This window comes from Fundulus heteroclitus, chromosome 13, assembly GCF_011125445.2.
Source record: "Fundulus heteroclitus isolate FHET01 chromosome 13, MU-UCD_Fhet_4.1, whole genome shotgun sequence".
Taxonomy (NCBI): domain Eukaryota; kingdom Metazoa; phylum Chordata; class Actinopteri; order Cyprinodontiformes; family Fundulidae; genus Fundulus; species Fundulus heteroclitus.
In genome coordinates, this window is record NC_046373.1 from 14,553,833 (window position 1) to 14,570,882 (window position 17,050).

General features: G+C 39.1%; 1 protein-coding gene across 2 annotated transcripts in view; it reads right to left on the minus strand.

The window, feature by feature from the left end:
- necab1 (N-terminal EF-hand calcium binding protein 1) overlaps positions 1-17,050 on the minus strand; it is a 62,143-nt gene that overhangs the window by 15,148 nt on the left and 29,945 nt on the right. For both annotated transcript variants that reach the window (XM_036145165.1, XM_036145164.1), the window contains exons 6-7: positions 13,810-13,946; positions 2,901-3,022 (exon numbers count right to left, since the gene is read on the minus strand). In XM_036145165.1, the coding sequence (XP_036001058.1) occupies positions 2,901-3,022; positions 13,810-13,946 (259 nt within the window). The remainder of the gene's footprint in view (positions 1-2,900; positions 3,023-13,809; positions 13,947-17,050) is intronic.

Sequence of the window (17,050 nt, forward strand, 5' to 3'; positions counted from 1 at the left end):
CACATCATGCTTAATGGAGTTTGCTGCCAAACGGAAGAACCTTTGATGACGGATCAACGGAAATCCCATTCAAACATGATGATTAACAAACGGTGCTGCTAAAAATGTTAGCTCTTCGTGTGGCTTAAAACAAAAACATATGAACGGAGGCTTTTTTTTGTATTTGAACAAGGATGTCTCTGAAGTCATGTTCAAGAATCAGTGCAAGAATTGTGGTTAATCACATAGAGTTGCGTGAATTGCAGCCACACCCACTGCAATTATCAAAAATAAAACAAAAAACTATTTTAACTAGGTTATGGAACTGTATACAAAGTTTAATAATCAGGAAAACTAAAACTTTGCAGCACTTGTACTGATGTCAATATTTCGCTTGCCGATCATCATGCACCGTATTTTGTCCACCTTGTTCTTAAAAAGCAGCAAATCCCCCCCAAAAAAACATTCAATAATTTAATTAAAAACAATGACTACTGTTTAAAACAGAAACAGTATGGGAACCACATTATAGAATAAAATATGGAGTTGAACAATGTTTTAAATCCATTTATTTCTTATTTATAGCTGTGAGTTAGCTTATGTTTCAGATATCCTTACACCTAAAAATATTCCCAGGTAACAAGACTCAACTCATAAATTTAGAATATTTATGTTGGTTTATCTGTTTATGTTGCTCAGATTAAACTGAATATATCATCACTGAATAAAAAAAAAAAACACAAAGACTTTTATTCACCAATCTCTAAACACAAAAATAAAACTCTAAATAAAACCCAGTGCCACAAATTACTATAAAAAGCTACCTAATTAATAAAGAGTCCACCATCATGTAATTTAATCTTACTATAAATACAGCTGTTATGTGAAGGCCTCAGATGTTGTTAGAGAACTTTAGAGGAGAAGTAACATCATGAAGACCAAGAGACAGAGTAGACAGGTCAGGGAGAAAGTTGTCGAGAAATTTAAAGAAGTGACAGGTTTAAAAAAAAAAAACATCCCAAGCTTTGAACATCTGATGATGATGGAAAGAGTGCGGCGTACCTGCAAGCTAACCAAGACATGACCATCCACCTAAACTAATAGACTGGGTACATGATAGAGCTGTAATTATCCAATAATAAAACCTATCTTTAAAAAAACATGTTGGAACCAGAACATGATAAATAGAAGATTCCAGCTTAGGGGTTAAATACAGAGGAGGAGGAAGAAAGGTATTGAAATCAGCCCAGTCAGCCCAACAAAATGCATGACAGCTGTTCAGGGAACAAGACTATAGACTGTAGAGCGGAGGAAAAAAACAAAACATGAAATAACTCAAAATACAATACTTAAAAGAATAAAACTCAGGAATAAAACAAAATTCAACAACCAGAATACAGTTAACCCCGCCTCCAAGTTGAAGGGACTGTGTCTGGTTTGTGGTAGCTTTGGATGGGCTGCAAAGATGCACAGCTCAGGAGCAAAAATCAGTGACAGTGTTCAGTGGTGAACTCCAACAAAGAGTGGCAAGAAGAAAGATGTAAAAGGACACTGGGAACATGTAGGCGGAGGCACTCTGGTCAGATGAAACTTGACATCTTGGCTAATGCACTAAATACTTTGAGGTGAAAAAGCTACTCTGTAAAAAAGCAGGGCTGAGAATTTGAGTCTTTAGATGTCCAAAGCTGGTAGACACCCTAAAAGCATTTCGTTCCTATGCTCCACTGTAAAAGTGCTGAAAGCCTGAGTGTTTTTACACCAAGATTGAAAACACATTTGTTTAGGATTGCCTTCGACTGTTCTAGTTGAAGTGTTTTACTGTAGTCCGACTGTTTTTAATGTTTGCTTTTAGTTTCTATTCTCCCATGTTCTATTTTGTTTCCTCATTTTATTCCTACTTGCTTTCATTCTGTTTTATTTTCCTATATTTTAATCATGTAAAGCACTTTGCATTGTCTCTGTACTGAAATGTGCAATACAAATAAATTTGCCTCGCGTTGCCTTAAATCACATTGAAAGTGCTGTGATATGAATACGTAGACTTAGTAGTGGTGTCACATTATTTCATGGTTATAAGAAGGCATTACCTTCTTCAGGCTGGTGTTTAGTGTGTAGGATGACATCCTCACATACATGAAGCTATTGTGATGCCACAGCAAGACGTCTGCAACCGTACTGTCATGTCATGATGCAGAAGCTCGGTACCTTTAAGAAAATTTGGTGAGGCTTAAATTTTGGGTCTTAATTTTGACCCAGGTTTTTACAAGACCAACTTTTCTAATTTTAACTTAATCTCAAGAGTTTGAATTTTAAAAACAAAAACTGTAAAATATCTTCAGTTTTTTGTCGTATTGAATAATCTTTTTTTTTTTTTAAGCTTAGTCATTTGCTTTTGAATAGAGATGCACCACTCAATCATCTGCAGATCACATTCAGACAATTTTTTTACTTGATTGACTCTGATCTGTGATCAACCGCCCTTGTTTTAAAAGACTAATCAAAGAGCAGCATGTATTCTGAGATTAACAATTAAATAATTAGGGTTATATTTTTGGATAGACAAATTTGCATAATCTTGTAATTTCCTTTTTCATTTGTCACAGTCCTTAGGGGGGAAAAAAAAATAAAATCAGCTGCAGCAAGTTAGATCTCAAAGAAAAGTGGAAATCGGTATTGGTCACGAAAACCCTAATCTGTAGATTTTGACTCCAAAGCTCCATCCAAGCACAGCGATTCCCCTCCAGGCTCTCGCCGCCCTTTACTCTGTCTCACCTCGACTTACCTCCCTTCCACCCCTATGTTTGTGCTTTCTGACCTGCAGAGACCTGCTCTCTCGTACCCTGCGGCCGTTTCCCTGCAAACCGCAACGCCGCTTCGAGTTATTTAAAATGAGCATCAGACGTGGAAACACAAAGGCCCACCTGAATTGACAAGACTGAGGAGAGGGTTGTTGGGAGAGAGGCTGTTGTTTCTCTGAAGCCTTCGATTGGAACGCCGACCCGAAAGCTGGATGGACAGAACCTCCGGCTTCACGGGGCCCTGTCTGGGGTCAGAACACATCGGTCATAACTCAGGAATCAGTTCAATGTAGTTTATTTATTTTGCAGCGATTCACACCAAACCATGTCTTAAGGCACGAAAAAAACAACTTAAATCCAATCTCAGACAGATTCAGTCATTTACATACGTTTTAATCTGATGCTAGTTATTAAACAATGCAATCAAGTGTAGTTCAGTTTTCAAAATTTTCAATCTGAAGAAATCCAGCTGATTGCTTGGGTCACTGACTTTGAAGCAACCACTCTTCTTGAAGGAGCATGTAGTCACTGGACAGACGATAGTACTGAGTGCTTAGCTTTGCAGCAATCCCTTAAACAGAGCATCAATGTAGCAAAAGTGGAAAGGAGAACCCCTCTTTGGGTGTCCACCCAAAGGACACCCACTGGAGATCTACCGTCTCAAACCGCCCATGTCCAGTACCACATTAAACTAGAGAAACCCTCCTTTTGAGTTTTGTAAAGCTGGAGGTCATTTCTGTGCACAATCGAAGTTATGATTTAGCTTTATGCATTGCTTTGTGTATTATTGACATAATGCCATAAACAATGGTACATTTTAATGATACAAAGGGTAAATGTGTTGACCAAAGAATATTTCATTTACATAAGGAGTCCTACAATGGAAATCAGCAGTTTTATTTGACAGGGATTCCATTCTATGAGGTTAAAAGAAACACCTTTGGCACAATTTGGTACATTTGGCTAAATTGTGCCAAAGATCATAGCTCCACCTGGCACCTTGGCCACTAAAACCTTTGTGAAACAAATATGCTTCAACTGATTCGATCCAGATTTGCTGTAGTTATAGTCAAGATTTGGATCTATAAAATCTGATGCTTTTCTTAGGTTTTCAAAAAGGTTTTCATGGTGGTTTGTAATATTTATTCTAGAAAATAACTTAGGTTATTTGTAAAAGAAATTGATTTTTTCTTTGTTTAATCACAAATAAATCGGGCATTGTAACAGTTCTAATAGTGGTTCCACTAGAAAAGGTTTAATATTATAGATAGGGTGTCTACCTCACAGACCATCTGGAGATTATAGCTAAACTTTCTGCCTCTCATCTGTAGTGTGAGCCTAAAGAGCTCTGCTGGGAACACGTGGAACAATATATGATAGAGCTTGATTTATAAATAACAAAGATACGTTTAATTTCAATACTGAATTTAATTGGGGAGCTGATCTTGATATTGTAAACCATTTTTAGATACTTTTAGAAACAAAGTTATACAGCACAGCGAGGTTTGGGACAATGTTTACATCACTTTCCTAACACACATGGACGGCCACATCAAATTGTGATCATGATAATTTTTTAGGACGAGTTTAAATTCGGGACGGCACCAAGGTGACTAGGTAAAGCTGGAAATAAATTTTGCAAAGCCAAACTTGTCCTGCTTTATTCCCATGTTCTGTTGTGCTGACTTTGACACTAATGTCAGTGACAAGGTGCATGCTCCCAGAGGGTGACATCACCTAAGATTTATCAGACTGCCGTCAACTCGTTTGGGCCCATACTATGAAAAGACTGTAGGGATTCTGAGCACACACTGCTTTTTTTTTATACAAGTTTAATTTTGGTTCTTTACACAGACCCCTCTTCAAACCTCTGCATATTTCTACCTGTTATTGTTTCTTAGTAATCTTAAGGTTAATACATTTTTCACAGCTCTGCTTCAGAGCAAGTAGGGCAGTATATGGCAATGACTATATAAAAGAGAAGATTAATCAAAATTTGAACTCTACGCATCTCTCTTGAATTTCATTTGAACAAAAAATGACCAAAAAAAAAAAAAAACTGAACACTAAAACAAAACTTGTGATAAAATGCTAAAACAGTTGATAAACCATTACTAAACAGATTAACTGAATTTCCCTCTTCAAACTCAGAACAAAAGACATCCGAGTTCAAAAGCTGCTTAAGTAAGTATCGTCTGGTGTTCAGTGTCATGACAGGTAGTTGCATTTTTGTCCATTTTTTTTAAGAATGTGCTGAATTTAATAGCAACAATATTTATCTAATCAGACTTTTTAATTAATCAGGTGACAGTAGGAGACTGTTTAGCTAAAAGTGTATGAAAATTCTTGACATCTTTTTAATTTTAAATTATACTTACATTAGGCAGAGTACCCTCGCCTGCAAGAGTGGTTTGCTTTGTTTATCTGTCTCTGCTGAAAGGAAACGTACCATTTAGCATTAGTTTCTTTTGCTGTTGCACCAGACCAAAACAAGTTACCCCCCCCCCCCCAACCCAAGTTGCATACCAAACCATGATTTATGTGTGCCTCTATTTCTGCAGTCAGTGTGTCCAGCAGAGGTTTATAGTTTAATATTAGCGATACTAACAGCCACAGTAGTAATTGTTGCCCAGAAATGAATCATTGTCATGTTTGAGGGTCAGTGAAGGACCCGGTTGTAGATAGCAGATTGGTGGGACTGAAAGACTTAAATAACAAAATGAGGAGAACTTACAGTATAATGCAGGAGGAGCAGCTCTATTGTTTAAGACAGAAACACAGGCAGAAAAACTCTTTTTATCCCGACAGTCACAGGCTTTTTAAACAAACTGTAGATTGTCAGGTCCTGATTTAAGGTCGCTATCTAATTGCCGCACTTTAATTTTAACTTTAACTTCAACTTCAGCTTTAATCGTCAATCTTTACTTCATGTCTTAGCTCCAGTCTAATATATTTTTTACAAAAGTGTGTCATAGATTAACTTTTATAAGTCACTTCTTATCCTTCTGTCTTGTCTATTGTCTGTATCGTTTGTATGATTGTGTGAGGGTTGCTACTACTATTACTTGCTGCAAATGAATGCCCTTTGGGGACCTAATAAGGTAAAGTCTAAAGTCAAACAAGCAATGGAGTACATTGCAGTGAATGGAAGAATACAGCAACGCACAATAAGAATCTGTAAGCTTTTACACTGAGGGATGAGTGGAGAGTGACATAGAATACACCTGAGGTAGGAGCTAAGCAGGGATACTGAGGAGGGCAGACTAATGCCACGTTCAGTTTGTCCTCTGAAATCAGAACTTGAAGCTGTGAATGACTTCACACACAAGTTAACAGCGTTCCAGTTAACAAAGTCGGGATTCCAACATGTCAACAGCCAGGCAAGCTATTATAGCACCTCCTATGAATGTCGTTTGAAGCTGTACTTTTCACATGCAAACACTACTTTTAATTTTTTTTCCATTCAGAGTTGCAGCCGCTACATGTAACATTGATTTTAGACACACTGTTACATTTTTGTCTCAAAAAATTAACACGTTTTTTACCACAGCTTACTGTTGTTGATGCCTTAAAAAAAATTCTCACTCCCTGAATGGGAAGTCCGACTTCCCAACTGGTTTAGTTCCAGTTGATACTTCCAACTTGGAAGTCAGAATTTCCGAGTTCCGACTGCATTTGAAATGCAGCATAATAAACAGGGATGAAGCTGAACTAAAACAAAAAGAAGCTACCAAACTAAGGAGAACAGTCTAACAAAGATTTAACAGAAATAATTTCAAATGTACAAATAATACAATACAAGAATAAACTGAGACACTAAAGGCTAAAAGAATTACTGTTTATCTTATTTAGATAACATAAACAGTAAAATTATGAAAATAGAGAATCAAAAAAACCCTCATAATACTAATATCTACATATTTGCATAATAAGAATTAAAGCCACAGCACTCTACCAGACATGTGTATAGGAAACAGTTAGTTAGGAAGCAGTTAGTCGGAGGATTATTGGTTACATATTAGCCAAAATTTAAGTCATTTTCTGCTTACCTGACGCTATCTTTTGGAAAATTCCAAATCCAGTTTTCTTATCTAAATGTTTCATTTCTTTCTGTAGTGACCATTTCCCTGGTTAAATACCACACAAGCTTAAATCTTAATGTAATTCTTTTTTCACAGCAATATATTGCACATCCTTTACCAAAACTTGTATAAATTTCAAAACTAACGAGGTGATCATTTAGCTGTGAAAACCTTTTTTTTTGTAGAATAGAAACAAGCTTATTGATCTACTGCTGCAGGGGCATATGACACCACTTATCTTCCATCTAAATGGTTAAAATGTAGTGTGAAATATCCAAAGAGCTGACTTCTGGTATATACTATGGGTATTTCTTAAGTCTACTGGTGAGTCACATTCTCAGCAACATACCAACTTTAATTGGCAAAACTGTCAACTTAGAGGGAGAAAAAGAGGAGTTTGAAAGCTAGAGAGCAAAGTGTGAGGCCATAGAAATAAGGGCCAAAATTAATTTGGTCACCTGTGTTTAAGCTGTAGAGTCGACACATTATCCAGAGAAGTAAATTTGCAATTATAAGCTACATTCTTTGAAAAGTCAGTGTGGATAAATCACAATATTTATGAGTGTGTATCTAAGACTAAAAAAAAAGATGCTCCATGCAAATAAATTGCACTACAAGAAGAAAAAAAATAGCTTTCAATATATCACCTGAGCTCAAGCAGAAGTTCAGCTTCATGGTGAATTTCTTTGCTCACAGCCTTTTCACAAGCACAAAGGCAAATTTAAAGCCATCGCGGCAACAACTCCTGATGTTTGCAAGAGCACAGTGATTATATTCAGACTCACAGGGGGATTTCTCAAGCACTGAGAACACTGACGGCGAAGAGGCAGCTCCGGGAGTGAGGGACGCTCACTTTGAAATGATATGACATAGAAATGGAGAGATTTAGAAGTGGTGAGTAGAGAAGAAAATGTCTGTCAGACAAAAAATGAGCTCATTATTATCTGCCTCTTTGGCTACAAACACAGTATTGATGATGAACGGAACAAGAAAGAAGCCACAAACGATCCTGCACATGTGTAACATGTTAAATTAATCTGTCATCTTTCCAAAATCGCAGGACGGTTTTAAAGGAATGGCAATATATGAGAAAAGGTAAGCATGTTTAATGCATTAAAGGGTTTCTAGTTTTATTATATCCCTATCTGAGGCCTAGGAGATCTTTATAAAAGCTTAATTTTTGCTAATGTTCTTACGGTGGAGCAACTAGTGAGTCATACCCCAGTAGATCAGAGACTAAATATCATCATTGAGCCAGAAATCCTTACAATTGTAAAAGCGTGAAACAGAGCTGAATCAAATTTGTCCTTTTTATTGGTGTTCAGTCAATAACGAGTCTCTTAAAATACACTTTATTGGCACTGAAGAGCCTTTTGACAAACAAGACACGCACCTCCCTGTATGGATAGTGACGTATCTGCAACACGAAGCCTCTCTCTGTCGATGGCTGTAAACAGAACTGTAACGTTTTCTTGAGAAAAAAACAGGCCCTTCCAGTCTGCACATGCATGAAGGATATTTTAGCTGCCTTTTAGTATATGAGCAAAGGAGATTCCTCCTAAAGCATCAAGAATAGTCTGTCAGGAAAACGCTCACTATAACTGTAAACCTATATTTACAAGGAGCAACATTTCAACCTTCAAGAAAGCAGACACAACACAACAGACACATCAGTGCTACGGTGACAGATTGGTTTAGCTATCAACAGCCAGACCACCACAGTTTTATTTTTTATGAGCAAAACGTTTTATCAGGTAAGAAAGTGCTTTATTTTAAAGCTGTTTAAACTATTTTTGTGTCAACTGTCAGATTGCATCAAATCAAGCTGAACTATTCAAATGTAGCTACTGTTTTTTTCTCCCCGTAAAACTCTTCTGCTGCAACCATCTGAGCCAAAGTGAGGGAGTTTGACAGCAGCTTTAGTTGCATATCAGCATTTATACATTACTTCCATCAACAAGTTATATACCACAAACATAGAAGGGACATAAAGGGCCCCAGGTTTGTTTCCGGCCTGAGGTCCTTTACCGCGTGTCTTCCTCTCTCTCAAACCTCCTTTTCTGTCAGCCTACTTTGTAAAAAAATAAATAAATTAGCCACTAGTGCCATAAAAAAAACAGAAAAAGAATGAAAAAAAAACCTAACTAAATATAGAGAGATGGTGAATGCAACAACTGTTGAAATATCCTTTACGTCCTTATTTTAACGCCATTTCAGAAAACACTTCATTAGAAACTTAATGATCCATTAGCAGTAGTTATTTCGATTTTTTTTTTCGCCCATTAGGTTCTTTCCACTATAGAAACCAGCAGGCGACATGCAGGCAGGTGCAAAAATGTGCGTAATAAGCCGTCATATGAATGTACCTTGCTTAAAATAAACACAGACATTACCTGCAGGGAGGACTCACCTACATGTCTGTCTGCACACATGCAACCCATGTGAGGACTCTGTGCATGTGTGCACCCGGTGAGTCATCGTCAGGCTAATGACCCGAAGACACCAAAGGCATTTTTTGGGGCTCTGCATACAGACCCAGAATGATGAAGAACTGGCTGCACACATGGCAGCAGAACCTCCTGACAATAACCACACAATGAGGGCTGAACTCTTCTCACAGATCCGCCGAGCGTTCATTATCCCCCAGGAAATTTAGCCATAAACCACCTAACTGTGCCCAATTAATTAAGTTGAACAAATAAGCAAACATGCATGTGGACAGGTATATTCTAATTATCTGATCCTGACCAAATAATGCTAATAATGTACAAGCAAACTACAAGTACATTCATAGGGCTTCTAGCAGTAAATAAAAAATCTGGTTCACCATTGCCTGATGGCCCATTTTAATGGTCACTTGTTACCACCTTTTGTACCGTCTTTTCTTTCTTCCATTTTTCTTCTGGTAAAATAACAGAAGTTGCATGTTTTTTCCCCACTTGTGGACAAATCCCAAACCCTCCCCTGCAGTAAGTCTCTAAAGTTTACCTTTAAAGGTAAACTGATTGTTATAATTATGCTTGTGTCATGTTTTCTCACATGATAATTATATATCATGTGAGAAAACCCAAATAACAAACACCCTCAGTTCAGACATGCAAACCAATCACATCATTTACTTTCTACCTAAAGTAAACGATGTGATGTTCAGACGCAGCAGCGTTTAACGAAATATGAGGTTTTTATTTTGGAACAAAACCAACAGTAAGATTTAGGTCAGTCTAGCTGTAAAGTTTTATACAGTAAGCAATTAAGATACTAGGTTACTAAAAATGCAGTCAATATTTTAAGCATGCATGTGTTGTCTTCTGCTTATCCAGGATCAGGTCACCAAAGTAACAGGTGCTTAAGGGTAACCCAGCCATCCTTCTTCCCAGTATCACTCTCCAGCTCATATGGAGGTATTCTAATAGCCAAAGGATTAAATATGGCACAGAAGGATTAAACATGCAAGTTCTGGGTCTACTTCCAGTTGGACATGCTCAGGAAATCTCCAAAGGGAATTACCAAGGAGGCCTACTGGTTAGATGACCGATCCACCAATGCTGGGGAGCAGGGGCCTCTAATCTAAGCTCGCCCCAGAAGACAGAGCGCCTCAAATCCAAGAGGATAACCCAGACATCCCTCTCCCCAGCGACACTCCAGCACATTCTGGGAGTCTCAAGATGCTACCAGGCCAGAAGGCACATCAGTCCCTCCAGTGGATTCGGCACTTCTCTGGATGTTGTTTTCCGGTGGGACCCCCACAAAGGAAGGTACCTAGGAGGGACTCTGATCAGATGCCCCAACCACCACGACTGACTCCTGTTGATGTGGAAGAACAGCAGCTCTACTTTGAGCTCCCCTCTTCATCTCTGAACCTTAAGCCCCATTTACACTACCCTTGTTAAACCGATCCAGGCCGAGCTCGGTCCGAGCTTGGATCAGTTAACCAAGCCGAGCTTGGTTCTGACGACCGTTTACACATCACGCTAGCACGGTTCCTTGGTTGCTCCTCGCCTCCTAGTGACGATCTACGGTACTACTGCTCTCTGGGATTGAAGGAGGGACCAAGCAAATCAAAATGGCGCCCGTAACATTCAGGAAGTTATGTTTGGTGATACGTCGTTGTTTGCGGCGAGTCAGGCGAAGATGGCAACTTTTCGTGAATTTACTTGACGGAGTCGGCTTTTAGGAAGTGGATAAGACAAACGAACTTCTAATAAGGATTTACAGACGCAGGAAACAACGACAGACGCTGAGGTTCATCACACTGCTAAGCAGAATAATCACTGGAAACCGTGTGTAACAGTAGGGAAGCTAAGTATTTTTATGGATGGATGAAATGTCAGCTGACCGTAAGGGGATGACGCGGTCTGCTCATGTGCTCTTCGTTTTTCAGATAACTGAGATAAGGAAAAACCGAGCCGGACCCACCTCTGGAACTGGGCTGCATTTAGCACGACCCGGTTGTGTCTAACTCGGTTCAGTTCAGTTTGCGTTCCATTTACACTCGATAGTTATCTCGGTTACCGAGCTCGGACTGGTCTCGGCTCGGTTAAAAAAGGGTAGTGTGAAACAGGGTACTAGTCTAGGCTCCTTTTGGATTAAGCTCATTTCAGCCACTTGGTTCTTACTCTTTCAGCCACGATCCGAATCTCTTGACCATAGCTGAAGGCTGGATGTGAATAGTGTTTAGAATTACTCTCACCACAACAGACAAACTAGCTATAGCTTTATCTATCTAGTACCCTGCAGGCTGCAGACCAGGCGCCAGTCTGTCTTATCATTTTGTCCTTCATCCTAGGATCACTTGTATATAAAGACACCAAGACACTTGAACTCTTCTGGTTGAGGATGAGACTCAACTTCAACACACTCTGTCTTCGGGGGCGTAAATAATCATATTTATACTTCTCCTGTTTTGCTTTGTTTGCTACTATTGTTTTCTAACCTGGCCAGCCAGATCACCCTCTCCGTTCTACACATTATCAATCTGCTCCCTTAGAATCCGTTTGGAGAAAGGAGAGACAATCAGCAGAACTTTCAGAGCTGACTGGACGAAGCGACACCTAGTGCCCGCCTATCAAAGGTTGGTTTTAGCCAATCACAGTATCAATGAGAAACCACGACAAGTTACCCTGGTCCCGGCACTTTTGTTCTTGTTTCAGAGATGAACTCGTGGATTCTGACAAAACAGATGTGATAGCATCTATTGCTTTCGTCACATCTGTACGTCCCGCTTTAAACTACAATACTGCAATGTGATTGGCCCAAACTGCTTCGGTTCGGTCACAAATGGTTGAAGTGGGAGCACACAGATACCACAAGAATTTACTTTGCAGGCAAGTTTAATTGTTTTCCTGGTATCCCCTTTTTTCTTAAACCTTCTTCATAATTTGTGGACTGTTCAGCCTGCTATCTGAATCATACATAACCTGCTGTTTTGTTTTCTAATAAAGTTACATGTCTCACTTTGCCCCTTGTTTTAGATCAAATCTGCCTGACGGCCACCAGACCCACCGCACTGTTATCCTTTTGCACCTATGCATTAAATTAAAAAAAGCAACCGCTTCAACTAACTTTTCTTAAACTCCTATTTACAAAATATATATTATACATAAAAGACTTTCTGGCTAAGGTGTCGTGTCCACTACTCCCCTTGGACCTCTCTTGGTGGCGCATTGGAGAATTCCTCTTGTCTCTTAATACAATTATTGTGAACGGTTATATTCTGCATGCATAAAATTGCATTTAAAATGTAATTAAACAAATTTCTTCTGAAACATCTTTTTTATGCTCTCAGAATTATTATCATTGTTGTTATTGTCTTTTCTACTTACTTATGGATTTATTTTTAACCCAAGAGTGTCTGGAACACGGGTGGTGGGTATGTCTGGTGTCTGGTAGTAGTAGGATCTGTCTCGTTACCATTTTACAGTGTTGTAGTCAAGTGACTATGCCTCGAGTCCGAGTCCAGGTTCGAGTCTCCAGTGTTCAAGTCCGAGTCAAGTCCAAGTCATTAAAAAAAAAAATCAGAGTCTAGTCCGAGTCAAGTCCACTATTCATCCGAGTCAAGTCCGAGTCGAGTCACTATTGATCAATTCGAGTCCAAGTTCTGCACTAAAGTAAGCATAGCCTACATGTTTTTAAACTAAAAAAAAATCCACACTCCACCACATTGCACTAATAATTTAGATATTAAAATCATACACCAAATAATATTCTAATGACATATTAAAATTATAGCCTAATGATATAAAAAAAAAAGTTGAGTCTTTTTCTCAATTTCCGAGTCAGAATGATCTGAATGTAGGAGTCCGAGTCCAAGTCCGAGTCATCAGTGCTCAAGTCCAAGTCAAGTCACGAGTCTCTAAATTTAGCTAATGACTCAGACTCGAGTTCGAGTCTCGGACTCGAGTACTACAACACTGCCATTTTGTCGGTTTTTCTGACCTGTTCTTGTAATATATATCTTGAATCCTGTTATTTTGTTCTGTATGTTTTGAATGGGATCTCTGATGTTTGAATATGAAAATCAATAAAAAAAAAACACTTTGATTATTATAAATTAAATAGTTTTGGTGCTCCTCTGTTGTTTTGGTTCATCTTTCACAATAATTGTGATAATAGTTGTTAGGTGATCACATTCTTCCAGAGTCTATTTTCTCAGATCTTAACCAGCTCTCTTTATTTGGCTGGAATTAGTCTGTCTCCAGAAGAAGAAGAAGAAGATGTGCTTAATAAATGAACGATGAGTCATGTAACCCTCATCTAATACAAAGAAGAGCAGGTGTTCTGGTCAGGCACAAACACAGCCTTCATGTCTATAATGAGCCATGCAAATTGGAACAAACAAAACACGCAGACAATTACAAGCGTGCAATTACGGGTTCCGGCGTACATCTTGCTCGTGTTTCTGAGACGGAGTGTGTTTGTCGGCGTGAAGGACCAGAGGGATTCGCACTCACTTCTCCTGCCGGGTCTGCTCGGCTGTGGTTTCCATGGCGCACTCCAGCGAGCTTTGAAGCGAATGAAGCTGATTGGTCGTCTCCTTCAGCAAGAAGCGGGTCACAAACTGCTCCAGGTGGGTGGACTCCTGATAGTCCTGTCAATCAAGGTGAGGAAGAGGGGGAGGACAAGTTTGAGTGGGTGGAACAACAAAGGGAAGCAGTGACAGGTTTCACATGCCACTCCAGAGTCACTAAACGTCCACAACTCCTCTGCTAATTAAAATGTGCCCACAAGATTGTTCGGGGGGGATTATGTAACACTGCTGCTCAAGAAAAGAAAATATGAAAAGGAGGATGAGGAAGAAATGTTCGGTTCTATTTGTTGTACTCGGGAGGCTTGTGGTCGTCCCAATCCTTCTGGGATTTCTGTATTTGGGGTTCTTGTTAAGGTGATCCTGTTTGTTATGTTTTATGATCTCTGTTAGAGTTTTTTTTCTTTAGTCTGTTCCCTGATATTATCTAGAGTTTCTTTTTTTTTTCTTGTTGTCTGACATTATTGTAAATCAGATTTTGGTCAGTTGGGATTAATGCAATTATTTCTATGTAATAAATGGCATACTAATGGGAGAAAAGTACACCAGGCACTCTTGATGCCACCTTCGTACTTCACAGTCATGGTAGTGTTTCACTTTTTTCCTCCAAATCCATCAACGGTCATCATGGCAAAACACTTTTGGTTTTATCAAACCATTGGGTCATGTTTTCTGACAACTGAGGTTTCAGTCCTTGGATGCATTTATTTAATTGTGCTCATGTTGCTGTTGAACTTATGGCTTCGACCTTTCAGACCATCTTGGTATAACACTTTATGGATAAAGATGCTCTCTTATCAAAGTTTTACTTGCTTTTTTTTTTTTTGTAATTCGCACATCTGACATGCTCACAATCACCTGTTGATTTTCTTCTTTTGTTTTCTTTACGTCCAATTTGGTTCTAGCGTGAATTCAAAGAGGGAAACCATCCAGACATTCACCAATCTGGGCCAGAAAAACCAGCTGCTAACTGTGACATTAAAGTGATGCCAGAGGGTCCAGGCCCCAGTAAGCTGTCTTTTCTGCTGAGGAAGTATCCTGGTGCTGCGAAATTAATATTTCCAGGTTGTTTGAAAACTTCCTTCCTTCCTTCCTTCCTTCCATCCATCCATCCATCCATCCATCCATCCATCCATCCATCCAGACTTTTCCCCTTCAAAATTAGCAAAAGGAATCAAAACTTCAACCTGGGTTGTAAAACCTAATCTTTAAACTCCAGAGTAAAGCCAGTAAGTGTGATTTGTTATACCTTGAAACCTTTTAAGCCCTTTTTGATTTTTTTTTTCTTATTCTGAAAGTTGAAGTTATTTCCCTTTTAGCAGCAGATTGTAGGATCAGGATTAGCATCTTTGTTTTTGTCTTGTTTGTTTCATTTTCTCATTTACTTTTTAGTCAAACTTGGAGAAAGACCTTTATGTGATTATATGAATCCAGGCTTGCTTCTTTAGATTTGCGAAAGCTTCCTTCAGTAGGATAAGTGAAGAATACAGCCTATAGACAAACCAACATCATTTTACTACAGTGTAAGCGCAAATACATAGTTCTCATGCGACATCACACATCCAGGCATGCTGACACTAACCGACATAACGGTAGGCAGAGTAGCTTATTTATTTTATTTTTATTTTTAATAACGCTTGGAATGGTTATTTAATGTCGGGTGAAAGGATGTTCCAACAGCGCAGACGGTTCGGCAATGTGCAGTTTTCAAAACGACCCAAAAATCTGAGTGCTGAACGCTGGCAAGACTGGCTTTGAAACTGCAAAAATGAGCCATCGGAAATGGCAACGATCTGCTCCGATCACTTTTATCCTGTTAAAAAAACAAAAAAAAAAATTTAAGCCGTGTCAATGTTTAACTGTATGTATGCTGGAACTATTCTGGTCATGATTTAGTACATCTCTGCTGTGTGTTTCTGCGAGCTGGGAGGCACATGAAGGTGTACGTTACTGCAATTACTTATTCTACCAGTGATCAGAACCTTGTTATTTACATGGAGACTTCGGACATCCTTTACAAAACCATTAAAACCCTAATTGTCTGCATCCATGAATTTCCGGCCGTGAAGCTTCTCCATTGTGATGGCACTCTTCGTGTTCACTAAGTAATTAACTTTGTCGTAGTAAGATATCGGAGGCAGTTTGTCCGGGTTGTCTCATCCCAACAGCAGTGATTTTGGGGATGTACCGTTCTCTTGCCCATTGGTCAATCATACTTTCTTTTTTGTTTGCCTGACAGCCACGATGATCATGGTTCTCTAGCATTGTCTAGCGCTGCACTTGCCCACCAACATGACAGTTTGGGGGCGTGGATCTCTTCCGTTTCAGACGCGTGGGAACCGTGTATTAGGGGAACGATCATAAATGGGCATTGTAATAGTTTGAGCTAGTTTAAGGCAGCAAATCAGTATGAATCTGATCCTGTCTTTACCAAGGTGAAGGAGGAAGTGTATATTTGGGACACTACAACAGAAACCCAAAAAGGAGCATTTTGTTCTGGCCCGCAGATTAAAGAATAGAGTAAGAAGAGTAAAGAATGAAAAAAACTGAAGCGCATTTTAACAGCAGAGCCTGTCATCCGGGGGGTCCATAGTAAATAGTCTGACGAAGATTACATCTTGATGACTCCTCATGATGCATCTTCTTTTTTCTGACTTCCACAACCGGTGTTTGCGTAGCGAAGAAAAAAGATGATGTGTTTGTTTCTCTCATACGTTTGATAGTCACTCCGCGTGTGAGATGGAGTCACCGGCACCTTGTCGTTTTCTGTGAGAAGGATTTTATTTATGTCAGGCGGCGCTTGTTGGGTAAACCGATTGAAAGGGAAAAATATACCTCTGACATTGCAGACATGTCATCTGCTGTGCCAGGAACAAAGCAGGAGGGCTGACTGTTGTTTAGACTCTAATCAAAGCGGAGTGAGAGATGCTTGGCATCAGTTTTTCTGCGCGCACTTTTGCAGCTGCTCCCTCCGTTCTGAGCTCTGCAACCGCTCGTGCTCGACTAACGAAAGAGATATTCAAAAGCTAATCACTGATAGATGAGTGAAACAAAAAAGAAAAAAAAAAGGTCTGGATGCAAGAAATTTGCAATTACATCTCTTAACCCTTTAATGTATCTTCTTCTTTATGGACAATATTTAATCCTCACAGTTGACACACATTTGC